General features: G+C 39.0%; 1 protein-coding gene across 3 annotated transcripts in view; it reads left to right on the plus strand.

Annotated features, from left to right (window-relative positions):
* The window catches only part of KIAA1143 (KIAA1143 ortholog), a 59,144-nt gene that overhangs the window by 2,685 nt on the left and 41,812 nt on the right, over positions 1-14,647 (plus strand). Inside the window, exon 3 of one of the 3 annotated variants that reach the window (XM_003207250.5) lies at positions 4,074-5,581. The exons of the other annotated variants lie outside the window; for them this stretch is intronic. Within the exon in view, the coding sequence (XP_003207298.1) occupies positions 4,074-4,279 (206 nt within the window). The 3' untranslated portion in view covers positions 4,280-5,581. Of the gene's footprint in view, positions 1-4,073; positions 5,582-14,647 lie in introns of those variants that run through there. 3 annotated transcript variants of the gene reach the window in all.

The raw sequence follows: 14,647 nt of genomic DNA on the forward strand, positions 1-14,647 counted from the left end.
TTTTTTTTTTTTTCATGTAAGCAAGTTGCTATTCGAGCAGTCACAGTAGGAGGAAAAATGATTTTGTAAAGTTAGGCAAAAAGTTGTCCATGAGAATCTATTGAGGTGGAGTCCATGCTGTGAAAGAGAGTTGAAAAGCAGCTGATACACTAAGATGAATGCACAGTGTGAAAACAGAAGTGTATTTGAACAGTCACTGAACTTCTCTGGTGGAAAAAGGCATTTCTAAGACATAAATATAAATCTATGTAGTAAGGATAGTAGTGTTGAGTCCTTGCAGGACTTTAGGACCTCTGCTTTTGCTCCTTCATTCACCAAGAGATAACATGCACTTGAGAGAAAAAATCCGCAGTGGCAGGTAGCAGGACTTTTAAAATGCTGTGCTGTGGGTAGTGCTGCCCTCTGTTCTGCATGATGGTGTTACTATTTGCTCATCTGCCTTTGCAGTTACTTTGAGGTCTTGCTTTTGCTTCTTGTTCTTACGGGAATACCCAGGTTAAATGTGTTTGTATGTATGTGCCTCTGCTGTATAGAGGACTGAGTGTGAAACTGTCAGTGAAGATCTGGTGCTGCGAGTTGCTGAAGGCTTCTTCAAGTCTTTGTCCATCTTCGCCATGTCAGTAGGAAGATTTAAATGTAGAGGTTTCATTTCAGCTTTGCAGTCTGAGGCAGGTATTTAGGCAGCTTGTTGCTTCCAGTTTAATAAAGAGAATTTTGAATAATGCGTTAGTTTCTCTTCTTTTTTGGTAATTGTCACTTGTATAAATTAGAAGTATAATGAAAGCTTGACATTGCGTGATTCAATTAAATTTCACATTTCTTTTATCTCGGAGTAACAAGTGAAATGAGCGTAACAGATACCGCACCATAATGTATAGCCCCAAATTACTCATCAACGAAATTATGCAAAAAACTGAAAGAGAAGCAGGGAAAGAAATTTCAGAACTGTTAGTTTTTCCTCCCACCATGTTGACATCAATGCCAAAGTGCCTTGGTAGATCATAAGTAATATACTGCTCTCCTCTTTAATATATCTGAGGAATTGTCTTCATTTGAAAGTTCTTGCATTCAGGCTTTGGCTTAGAATATTCTAGGAATTCTTGTTTTTCATTTGTGTCCTTTCTGCTTCATTTTGTTCTACAATCATGTTGACATGGAGTCGTGTGTGTGTGTTAAATCTTAGACACTGGATTCTTCTGGCTTGTGCTTTCTTTAAAAGATGAACAACACTTTTTGCATTAATTTGGCAAAAACAAGAAAGTTGATCAATATCCTAGCTGCACTAAGCTGCCTCCTTAGGCAAAGCACAATTTTTTGGCTTTTGCAAATTCAGTCATAGAGCACATTTTTAGTTAAGACTTAAACTTTGCTGTATGAGGAAAAAAGTTCTTCCATATTGAAATATTTTATCAGTGGAGGGCTAGCTTAGCTTAGAAAGAAGTCCTCTGTTTAACATCAGTCATTTTGTTTAAAATTTTTGTGCAGCATTTTATAAATGGTTACTAGCAGTTCATAGATAAAAATGGCCTTATGCAAAATTAAGTTTGCACAAAAGATGATAATTACTGCAAGATACTTTCTCCCAGCTTTTATTGTACTCTCCAGAATTGATTTTTCTATGGATTTTTTAGTTCACCTTGTCTCTGGGATGCTCTGCAGATGACCAAATTTGGCAGATGTCCTTACTCTTCTAATATTATTCCTGTTGCATTCTACACATTGGGGCTAGGGGAGGAAAAGAGGAGAGGCAAAGAGGTTACAGCCAATGCTGTCTTAAGTATCAGACTCCTTTAGTGTACACAACCATTAAATCACATTTAGGGTTCGTGCTGCTCTTCAATGTGTAAACAGGAGGAATCTAAATCAGAGTTTATCTTACAATTCTTAAATAAGGAAAACATTCTCTATGGTTTTATTTTTCTCTCATAAATGTATGAGTCTGAATATCTGAGAAAGGCTGGTCATCTTATCTTTCTGATAACAGTTCCTGTAGTAAAAGCTTCCAAGGGCATGCATAGAGGAGGGTGACTAGAAAGCACTAGAAAGAACACTGGAAATTGTTGACCTGAACTTATAAACATAAAAAGACAAAGAAATTCACTAGGTTGCCATAAATTTTTTCCAATCCTTGTCATTGAATAGATGTGTGTCTTGAAATATTGTTCATACTGTTCCTCCTGTCCTTCCAATTTATAGGCATTTGTTTTCTCCTAAAGCCTAATAAACCTATGTGGACAGAAGCTGACTGCTGAAAAGTTGTGTTGCTAGCTATGCAAAGGAGTACTACATAAAAAATAAACGGAAGAGCAGTATTTCTTTTCAGATACTCACCTCTACTCCTCTTGTAAGATACAAATTGTAATTAATACGAGAAAGGAGAAAGTTTTCTGAATTTGTGGCTTTGTACTTTGATGCCACTGGTGAAGTGGGTTTTCAGCTCCATGTATGAAAATGCCAGCATAAAGTTTGTGACAGACGTAAAAGCAGCAATGACCTAGCATGGTCACAACTGAACTACTAGTGGTGGTTTTCTGCCTCTTTTCTTGTAAGAAGTGGATTTTATTATTTCTCCTGTTGTGCTTTTACACTGTCTTTTACTTTCTGTGTTTCAGTGGATTTATCAGAAATCCTGCTGTCTGTAATACTGTTACAGTCTTTTATCAGGACTCTGTTTTAAGAAACTGCCAACACTGAGTTTGCTTCTTTTAACCTCTTCTTTGCATTGCTTAACACATTTCTATTTCTGAGGGTCATCACTATAAACAAAAAAGACAGCTGACATGTTGTAACAGTCTGGTAAAATCAGAAGGGATGAAGTGAAGTGAATCTGGGAAAGACAGTCCTAACAAGTCAACACAAATTTCTTGAGCTGCTACCTCAGAGTCTTTCAGAATAGTATATTCTGTTCTCCTTCTCACAATTTGCTTAGGTAAGCCTGTGCCTGCTGTGTTTTGTCATCTGATTGATTCTTTGTCAAGTGCTGCTGACACATCACAGCTCTCTGAAGTTGTCCTGGGCTTCCTGCTGAAAGGAACGTCCTTGAGCACATACTGAAATTTTAACACTGTTTTAACAGGCCAAGAGTCAAAATAGAAGCAATTATGTGGAAAAAAATGTGTGTATATATTTTGAGTCTATACTTCTTAGCCCAGCTTCTGAGAAAAGCGCTACATGGTGTGGTATGTTTTCAGAATTAGTCACTTTTCTCTCCCAGAATTTATTGTTGGCATTTCACGAACTTATAAATCAAATGTACAGCATGTGAATACTTAGTTTTCCATGCAGATTTCACAGTGAATCAGTTGACAAATAAGCTTATCATCTGCACAGTTTATTTTTGTTGGTTATTGTGAGTGTAATGCTTTTCTAATGTGCCAGTACTGAAATGTTTTCAAAAAACCTAGTTAGCTGTTCTCTGCGTAGTAGTGTTCTTTCACAAACTACTGGAGAAGTATACATAATGTAGGAGTCATTGACAGAATTGATGCTCAGGTTTTTACAATAGGTTTCTTCTTAAAAAGGGTCTTCAGAATGTAAGGGATTTGGTTTTTAACTATTTGCTCTAGTACATGCAGAGAAGAAGAAACAGTTATTTCTTTCCAAGGCATGGCACATTAGAGTAAAAGAAAAGCTCTGTCCCTTACATGTGTTCTTTAAAGAGCTACTATAATTTTGAAACAAGTGCGTTGCCATGGATTTTACAAACAGTAAAGGAGAATTGGAGGATCATATAAAGTTGTCCTCTCCATTTTTGGTAAGTGGATGAGGCTGGATTGTGTGGGAAAAGCTTTACTGCTCACAGTCATTGCAGGTAAAGCTCTGGTTAGTTTCTTACTAGGAACAACAGGAGGAGAACTGTCTTAAGCAGTTGGTTGTCATGGAACAGATCTGTGTGCCTCGAGGGCATTTGTTAATGGAGACTGTGTTAAAAAATGGAGTTGAAAAAAACTACGTATTCATGTTTGTTTTATTCTAGCAGAGGTTTCACTAGTCTTGGTTTTGGGGAAAAGACAATAGTGAAGTTCTGTAAGTTTGTGTGAAGTTGAGTTCTCATTTTATTCCATTCATTATAGATGGTGAACCAGAATCTGCTGATGGAAAAATTATGTTCAGAAAGCCAGCCAAACGTTCATCAGAGAAGGTTTTGGACTTCAATGTAAGTTCAAGTAAGAAGATGAAAAAGAAAACTGACAGAGAAGCAACTACTTCTCAGAGTACAGCCAAGCAAGTGAAAAACAGCAGTCTTCTCTCATTTGATGATGAGGAAAACGATGATTAGGAGCTGTATATGTTTAGTTATCCTTTTTGGGATTAGAATAAGAGTGTGGATTTTCTTAGAAATTTAAACACTATATTTGAATCTTTTCTTACTTTGTTATCACTCATATAGAGAAACATAGCATGAGCAAAACTGAGCTCAGTCTTTTCAGTTCAGATGGAACTGCAGGAATAGTATCTCACATCTTTATTTTTAAAAAAGAGTTTAAACAAATGTGTCAAAGCTATTAGAGATGAGTAGCATCTCAAATAGTTAGCTAAATGAGTAGCAAAATATACCTGTACATATCCAGCTTAAATGCATTTTTAGTCAGTTCATTTTAAAATGTCCTTCATTAGTAGAATTGTTTCCCCTCTATCAGTTGGGCTTAGTTAAGAGTTGTGTACTTTTTTTACTTATTATTGTCTTAACATTCAAAAGAGAGAGACTTCATTGCTATGGAACAGAAATGGATGTCTTTTGCCTTGTATATTAACAGAAGCTTGCACTAAATTTTGCATGTATGGTTTGGCAGATAAGCTCTTTGTGAGCTCTCTTGCAGTAAACGAGCCTTCAGTTTCTAAAATCATGTAGTCTTAGTGCAGTATTCACTGAATGCAGTCCAAGAAGCATCAAATTAATTTGAATTAATTGTGCTGGCAAGATATTTAAAAATTGTGATTATATCAACTAGTGTAAAGGAAAGATGCCTAAACCGTTTGAGATCATACCACTTTTACCACACTGATGTGTGAAGGTGGTGTGGTTTTTTGGAAGTACAGTCTAATTAGCTACATATGTATTTGTAATATTTTGGGATATCAGTTTATTCTTTAAAAAAATGCATTTCATCTTTAATCTGTGGAAAAAGTATTTTAATTTTGTTCAAATAGGAAATTGTAAACAGGAAAACTGTCAAGAAATACTATGGCTGTGGTAGAAAGTTTTAAAATGTTTCAACTGACCGTGTATGGCACACTGAAAATGACCATTCCTATTTATGTACTATTTATGTAATGGGATGTACCAAAATTAAGTAACTGCTGATGGGATTGGGAAGCACCAGGAGGTAGAAGTAGGACTGATTAGTCTGAAATGTCTTGAATATATATTGTGTTATGTAGCCATATATAAGCAAGACTGAGACTGCTGTGAAATTACAGGGTATGAAGCAACGAAACCGATTCTTGTGCTGCATGACAGGTCATTTGAAGTTATTTGGGCTGTAGAGCTTCATTGAGGAGCAAATTTGAAGTTGCTGTGTGAAACAGCTGTTTTTAGTTTGTTAATTTGGTATTTAACAATAAATTATGTTTTCTGAAAGTGGTCCAAGGATATTTAAATTAAAAATTCAGTGCATAAAGCGGGATTTTTGGAGTCATCCAATAATGAAGTCTTTTATAATTGCTACCTGTCTTCATATATCACAACCTCTTACAGCATAAGATCAGATGCAAGCCTGCCTGCCACTTCACACTTACTGTGAGTTTCCTTGATTTTGAAAATGAATAAGTATGTTGTCCTTCCAGAAGATTAAAATTAGAACTAGATATGGATATTAAGGTATTGATGTGGCTTGGGTCTGATATTACAACTGCCAGAGATGTGCCATGTAACATCCTGAAGATTCCCATGAGGACATTTTGCATTTGTAGGCAATTAATTTGTCTGTATTCAGCATATATAATAAAGAAAAATACAGGAAGAAGAAATAGAGAATCAGAGGTTCCCAGAGATTCATCTTTTCATTAACTTTGTATGTTTAACATCTGTTTGAATCAATTTAAAACACACATACACACACACATACACACACACATACACACACACATACACACACACATACACACACACATACACACACACATACACACACACATACACACACACATACACACACACATACACACACACATACACACACACATACACACACACATACACACACACATACACACACAACACACTCACACACACACATACACACACACACATACACACACACACACACACACACACACACATACACACACACACATACATACATACATACATAACCATGAGATTGGTATTACAGTATTCTGAAGGAATATTTGGGCACGTTTAAATGACTGAGTAACTATTTTGACTTGCTGAGACCCATGAAGGGATGAGTTAACCAATTAATGCTTACTTAAACATTTCCAGTTCTGGTCATCAGCACAAAACCACACTTGCTTACATCTTTCTTGCAGAGCCCGAAAGCTTTTTGCTTTAGCTGCAAGGCAGTTCAGGAGACGTAGTTATCAAGAGAAAAATGCCTGCCATAGATCAGAGGAATTTACATTTACCTTAAAATCTGAGAGAGCCTCCCAAATGCGGAGCCAATTTGGCACACTCAGAAAGAGATTGAGGTCTTGTTTGAATCCTGTCAGCAATTGCATTTAAACAAAATTTATTAATGAAAGACTTGTTAGATTCAAGTCCAGTGAAAAGAGATTTACTTTAAAATTCTGGGTACAGTACTTTTGCTTAATCATGCTCCTAGCCCTGCATCTTCATGACAGATGTCTGGAATGCAAATAAATTAATTGAGTTTGCTTGGAAATAATATAATGAAAAGCATGTTGTTCTTCAGGCAGCGCAGCAGGGTAAGGAAAGGTGGATACAGAAACACAGGTTTTTTACTTTATTATGACTTTGTAGTACTCGGACTAGGAGACCTTTGTATTTCACTCCCAGTTCACCTAGCAGTAACTAATTGGATATATTTCATTAGGAGGTGTGAGTGATGTACAAAAGCATTTCAGTCGAGTAGTCATGTGAAAATGCCGTGTTTTTATGTGACACATCAAGAAAATTACACACGCCATCAGCACCCCACAGAACCTGTGACTAAAGAGAACAATTACTTGTTCATTTATGAAATAAATGTGAAACTGTCTTAAGCAATCACCTGCCTTAAGCAATGGGCCATGGAAAAAAATAATTGCAAGAACTTTCTAGTAAAGGGGAAGCCAAAGTGAATAGATGGAGCATGGGGCTATCCACTACAGTGGACAAACCTTCTGGCTGCTGCTTCATTTTTCCTTTTTTTTCCCCCTCCTTTTTCCCTTATGTAGGGAGTAATCTTTTCTTCCCCTCCCTCATGGAGCTTCATTTCAGCCAAGTGTGAGAGAAGCGCTATGAAGGAGGAAGGTGAAAATAGCTGAGGCTTGTTACCCAGCACTGGAAACTTGGTCGGATGTGGCCTGTTAACTGGTGTGGGAATTGTGTACAGCTTTTCTTGATACAATCTTTCAGAAGTTTCAGTTCATTAAGACTCAAAACTTACTGATGAACTGCAGCAGCATAACTGCACAGTAGTGATGGGTGTTTATAGAGGAAGCTTTGTTACACTGCAAAGCTGACAGAGCATCTCACCTTTCCAGATGACATCCAAGTGCTTATTTCAGAGCAGTGCTGATGTCTGCGATCAAGGATGGAAATCCCTATTTGAAAGGAATAGGATCTTTTGCTAAATGATAGGAATTAAGGTGGATCATCAGGAACGCTCCGTTATTGAGAAAGGAAATTTCAAAGATACAGAGCAGAGTGAGCAACAAAATGCATGTATGGGCAGGTAGTCCCTGAGTTCCTACCGTTGGTTATATCTCTAGCTTGACTCAAAGATAAAAACAAATCTGTTGGACTGCAAAAGTTCATTTCATTGACCTAAACAGAAAAGGACGAGTAAGAATTCTATTTGATAGTTTTTGTGTCCAGTACTTTTCCAGGAAGTATCACTGGAGGATCAAAGGCTGTGTTTTGCATGCACAGAGTACGAGAAGCCTGTATTTACCTTCAAATTTATAACAAAGCAGGAAGTAGCAATGTCATCATTTCAGCTGATTGTTTCCTTTGTGCTGTAGTGTATTAACTAAGTAATGCTTCACTTGGCTGTGTATAGCCAATTGCATTCTCAAGGACATCAGGCATGCCTGAAGATGAGTCATTACCTTTGGTACAGCACAAGAAGTATGATATGCAATCTCAGCAAGTATTTGTCCATTGAAGTTGGTTAATAACCTATAGCCCTTTCTTGTGGCAAGATGCCACAAATCAATCCTTTGTCCATTTACCTGACAGAAAGACTGGTCTATCAGCTGCCTTGTCAGCATCATCTCATTGTTCCTGCAATGAAGTGTTAATCTGCAAAGAGATTTTCCATGTCATAGACTTGCTCTTCTGCCCCACTTCCTTGAGACTGTTCCAGAGGCAGCAGTCACAAGGGTAACCGTAAAAAATTGGAGAAGCACTACATGGGTGGCTGCAACCTCCTGTAGACCGACCTCAAGATTTTCAGAACGTATAAAACCTTAGAGCAAGCCTCTGGGAAGTAGCTTTAATTTCTTCCTGAGGAAAATGGATGGGACCAATAGGAAAAATTATGAGAGAATGAATTTTAATTTTTTTTTCCCATTATCACCTTTTCCTCTTATTTTTTGTTGGCGGTAAAGCAACAGCTGGCAAAAGCAGTTTTCCCTCTATCAGGAGATGTAAAATGGCTTTGGTGCCATTCCAGTACATCTGGCAAAGTAATCCTTCCCTCTGGCTCCCGTGGCAGTCCTTAGTGCAAAACCTGATTAGTTAAGGCCATGGGCCAGAGGATGCTCCCTTGTAATAGGCAGAAGTTGTAAGAGGAAGTTATCAAGCCTCCATGGGGTAGTGGTGATCATGGCACACTTTTAGTTTTGATATCATAAAAAGAGTTGTCCCTCAGGGACAACGTAGCAACGACGAACTTTAAAAGGGCAGATTATAAAACTACGAGGAAAATGGTTAACAGCAGGCTGAAGGGCAAAGAGAAATACTTAAAAACCGTAGAGATCTGCCTGGAGGCTATTTAAGAACATTGTATTAGAGGCACAGATGGTTTGTATACCTCTGAGCAAAAACACAGCATATGAAGAAGAATGAGGCTCACAGGGTTACGTGGGAGAAAAGCGTGAGTATAGAAAGGTTGAAAACACATCCCTTCAAAATGACAACTGACTGAATGACAGACCAGGAAACGTCAGGAGAGTGGAAAGAGCTGGAAAACGACAGTGCTAAGAAAAAGACTCCCAGTTGCTGCTGACTTTGGATGCCCAGGTTGAAACATTGAAAAGAACGATTCTAATAAAATGCACTGAGCGTTTGCTTTTGAAAACTGGGCTACTCCAGATGAGACTTCTTTAGAAAAAAAAAACAAAAAAGCAATGATACTCTTAATCTCAGTTTGCTAGCACAGGACAAAGCCTGAGGTCTACAGTTTTAATATGTGAGTAGGCCAAGACTAAGAGTAGGGAGCCCATTCAAGCATAGTTTCCCCACACAAGGACTTTTATTTTAACTTGCCTTAGATTCAGTGCCAAAAATGATGTTTTTAATCTGCCATTGAATGTAGAGATGAAAAGAATCAGATACTTCTAAAAAAATCTAAGCATAGTAAAAGCAGAGAGCCTGTCTTTTTTTCTGGTAGAATTTTGGGCTGTGGGACAGGCTACTTGATAAGGTTTCTGCAGCATTTTTGCATCAGCGTGCAATTGGACAGTCGCAGCATTTTCTTGTCATGTGTCTGAGAATGGGAACACTCTGATCATAGAGTAGAAGGGGAACATCTCAAGTGTCTTGTAGTTGTCCTTCACAAACCTGATGATGTAGGCAAAAAAGTGTCCTTGTGAAATCAGTGACAGGTGTTTTCTGGTTTAATAATAAGAAAAGGCAAAGGAAGACTATAATAGCTATTATATATAAAAACTTGATGCGGTCAGTCTCTGTGGAACTAGACCCCTGGCATTCAAGCTGTTTCATTCTGCCCTGTTAAATAGAAACAAACAATACAGCTGCCTCAGTCTCTTCTGTTCTCCTCTGACATGCCAACTATCCCTCGAGAAGAGATAAAGCATTGTTCTGATCAGTGCCACAGCAGCAGCAGTTTTATAATTTAAGGACTGCATAAAATTTATGGAGCACTGAACAGAGCTCAAATCAATTTTATGATTATGATTTTCATAAGTTATTCCAGGCAGGCCGTGCTTGTGTAGTAAGCCAGTGATGTCTGAGCTGTTTATCCAATAGACAACAACATTCAGAGCAGGGATTTTCAAAGGCACCTGTGGAGTTTGTGCATTCAACTTTGATGGGGATTGGAAGACTTGCTCCTTTAAGCTATTCCAGTATTAATTTTTAATCATGCCAAATTACTATAAATATCATAAAAATAAAAAATGGAGGAAGGTGACATTCATCAGCCTCTAGAGCAGAAAGAAAAAATACTTGGTTCCTTGTAAAATGTTTCAAGATCGTATAAGATAGAGATGGAACTTTCTTTCTAGACAACAAGCCAAGCTGGAGCTGAGAAGATACAGATCCCATTTCATCCAGACTGTGACTTGTGACTTGGCTCTGTAAATAACTTGTCACGGAGAAGAAAAATGAAGCAATCCTACCCTGGTTATTCTTTCCTCCAGACCCTAGCTGGAATAATGTGTGCACTTCTGTACACTATACTTGAAAAATGAAAGATGTAGATCAATTTGAATGCCCAACAGAAAGCAATGGCATTGATCACAAGTGCAGAAAACATGATTTGTGGGGATAGACTGAAAGAACTGGGTTTCTGCATCTTGAGAAAGGAGATGCAGAGGAGGGAGTAAGAACGTGACACAGGTATGTAAAACTTGCTGCAAAGAGCAAAGTAATAAACTGTTCTCTGTGTCCACCGGGAATAGAAAAAGAGCTAATGGATTTAAATGGCAGCAAAGGAGATTTAAGGAAGACATTAGGACAGGCTTTCCAGCTGTAACTGGAGTGAAGGACTGAAATGGATTGCCTGGGGAGGTTGTGGGATCTTCATTGCTAGACGTTTTTATGAACAGGTTAGACAAACATCTGTCAGAAATGATTTGGGTATAATTGATCTTGCCTTAGGGCAGAGGGCTGGACTAGATGACCTCGCAAGGTCCCTTCCAGCCCTATTTTTATGGTTCCCTCATTAGGAAGGCTGATGTGATATTCCTAGGACCTTATCATTCCTTTTAAAAGTGAAAACACGCTATCATAATGCCAAGAGTCAGATTCAAACTGACAATATCTGGGGAAATTCAAAGCTTAAGGTTGATATCCTGCACTTAATTACTAACACTTGAATACGATTTTGTTAATTGGACGTGTTGGAATGATAAATACTTGGAGATTGCACCACTGAGTCCTTTATAACCAGGCCGTGATCCTTCTAACAGCATGAGAAGCTGTTTCCTCTAATATACATTAATTTTACATGTTGCAGCTTTGATTTCATCACTCGACTAAGTAGCTAGCATTGTTCTTCAGCATCTAACATGTTCCAGGTGAGGTGACTCTCAATTTGCACATCATCACACATTTGGCCACATGCTATGCTTCTATTCACTCCAAAGCTCGTTCTTCCACTTCCAGTTCTCATGATGCTAATACTGAACTTCATTGTGTGGTTGTGTTTAAATCACTAATACCACTGTTAAAGCATGTTAAAGCATTTCTCTCCATTCTCAGACACTCTGTATTTCTCCTGCTGCTTTCTGCTTGCATGTTCTTTTATTCCTGTTGATAACTTTCATTTTCATCTGTCTTTTGCTGCTTACCCTTCAAGCTGTGCTTGTGTTACGTACTGCACTTTACAGTTTAGCAATTGGACGGCATCCAAATACTACTGAAAGCTACTTCTTTTAATATCAGGCAGAGCAGCTTGAATTTTCTTCATCAGAGTGCTGTGAAAGACACGCTGGCATGTTTTCTGGGCAAATGTGAAAAAAAAAAAAAAAAAAAGTAAAAAAAAAAAGTTTAACAAAAGATGAATGGTGTGAGGCAAGATGAAATGTCTGCATTCCCAGAATTTTCTGGTTTCCCTGATTTCAGGTTTTGTTCCTGACCCAGCTGCTGTTTTATGTAACTCAGGGCAGCTATGCTGGTTTAGAGCAGCCAAAAATTTGGCAATGTCACATTTGTGATCAGTGGTAATATTGTTTCTGAACATCTCATTTTCCTGCACTGGCAATTCACCATGCGCTATATCAGGAGAATAAAACTTTTTTTCCTACCACTTCAATGTCCAACTTACCTACTTGGAAATGGTGTAAAGTTTTCTGGATTGTGAGAGTCCCAATCCATCTTTCTTTGTGCCTCTGGCACTTTGTTCCTCCCTTCTGCAGCTCCTGTGCTCAGGCTGCCACATCACTCAGCAGATCCTGCCTGCAGGGAGGGAAGGTTGCCTGCTCCCTGCACCACTGGAGAAGAACCAGTGAGCGTTTGCCATACCAGCCTGTTTCTTAAATTCAGTCAGGTAAGGTAGTGGCAACCTATCCCACCCCTGCAAACTGCCAGCATTTCCTTGTTTCCTCACAGCTTTCAGTTAGTACAGGCAAAGTCTGAAAGGCCTATCTGGCATGTGAATGGCACATCACCTTTCCCATACCCTCTATACACCAATCCTTTTCCTCCTGCGAGCTGCTCAGAGTTCACAGTGCCTGTAACACTAGCAGCTCAAGGCTGGATTTGGATTTTAAGCAAATTAGCCTTCTATGTGTGGATACTGAGCTTTCTTAAGGTACTTTTGGTGCTTCAAAGCCTACTGAAACTAAATATAGATGCTTTTATCTCAGGCATCAGCTTTAGAGCAATCATTCGATAACATATAAATACATACATCTCTTTGAGCTATGTGCTTTAGAAAGTACCATCCTGGTTGATGGCTGTAAAGGGCCACAGTCCTTTGGTGCAGGTTTACCTAGTGCCTACCACAAGGAGCCTGCATCTGCGCTACAGACTCTGGGTGCTACTTTAGTACCAAAAAGAAAAAAAATGTGAACGAATAAGAGAGATTTTAAAATCAATTTTCTTCACCAAACAGCAGTCATTCAGAGATGGTTGCTGCTTTCACTGAAGACTAAGTGTATAAAATGCTTCAAGATACAGAATTGGATTCTATAAAGATATAATTCTTTTATCAATAATTCTTATAAGCAGGGCTGTTTCTACACTCTCCCTTTTGCCAAAACTCTCATCTCTATTATATACTGAGCTCACTGCTCTCCTGGATAGCTGTGGTTTGTTGGTATACAAGTTAATTTTGTTATTGACTAGAATGAACATTTGAAGGATAAGAGTGGCGTTGCTGTTCATACCTAAAGGTAATCAATGCAGATATAGAGGAATAAATATTTTCTAACCAAGGAAGAATTCTGCTAAGCCTTATTTCATTTTTCTAAAACCCACAGGACTGTACCCTAGCTGCTGTAGTTATGAACAAAGCAGTGATAGGCAAAAGCTTTTAAATCCTTCTACGTCATTTCCAAGGAAGATCCTGGGTGAGTGAAACTTCAGTCCTCAACTTGCCTCTTCCCATGGTCTGGCTCAAAGTCACTGAATCATTACAACCTATACATACTGTTTGATTGCAGCGACAGTCATTATCTGTCATCGACTTAGTATGCCAAAAAGTGGAGAAGAAGTAAATCCCCATCCCAAGAGGACTGACCTCTATTTGGAAATGCCAGACAGCACTTTTTGGCTACAATGCTTAAAGAGAAAGGATATGAGAGGGCATTGCAATGATGTGGTGTGATTTACATCAGTCTGGGATTTGTCTGCGAAATGAACATCAGTAACACATAACAAGCAAAGCAAAGTGGAATGAATACTAAGAAAGGTAAGGGTAGGTGAAGAAAGAATGTGGTAGGGATTCTGGGCATATGCCAATTACTCCTAACCATATGTTAGCACTATTTGCCTTGTATCAGGCATTTCTTGCTCAAAGACCTTCAGGAGAGTCTCTCACTTGCAGACTTAATTCACAACCTAAAATCAGCTGACAAATGCCAGAGCAAGATTTTGCTTTGCTTCAGCTGGCTCAGCCTTTCATGGGATTTGCTATGAAAATGCCAGACTGATGGGCAGGAGACCACAGGCTACCCAGCACCAAAGCACTCTTGAGCTCCAAGATCACATCCCTCTGCTGCACGGTGGCAATTCTGTGCTCCTTTATGCCATGCAGATCCTATCCCCTTGGCTTTCCTAAGCCCCTTGCTGCACCTGAAAGGCCAAGCCAGGAGAGGGAATGCTAGCCCACATGGAAGACAGTGAGGGCACAGAGATATGTAGGACACACGCTCTGCTGAGGTTGCAGATGGGCAGACAGACAGGGGACTGCTGGGACAGCAAGGAGACGTGTGCTGGGGGCTGCAGCACACAGAGCATAGAGCAGAGGAGAGGGGTGGCTGGGGAGTTTGGAAAGGGGTCTGAGCCTGGAGCATGGCTCAGCCTGAGCACCTCAACATGGCAACAGCACCTGCCTCCCTCAGCTGTCAGGGCAGCGGTGGTGGTGGTGAGCAATACTCCTTCCCTTCTTAG

Source organism: Meleagris gallopavo, chromosome 6, assembly GCF_905368555.1.
Source record: "Meleagris gallopavo chromosome 6, MGAL_WU_HG_1.1, whole genome shotgun sequence".
Lineage (NCBI taxonomy): Eukaryota > Metazoa > Chordata > Aves > Galliformes > Phasianidae > Meleagris > Meleagris gallopavo.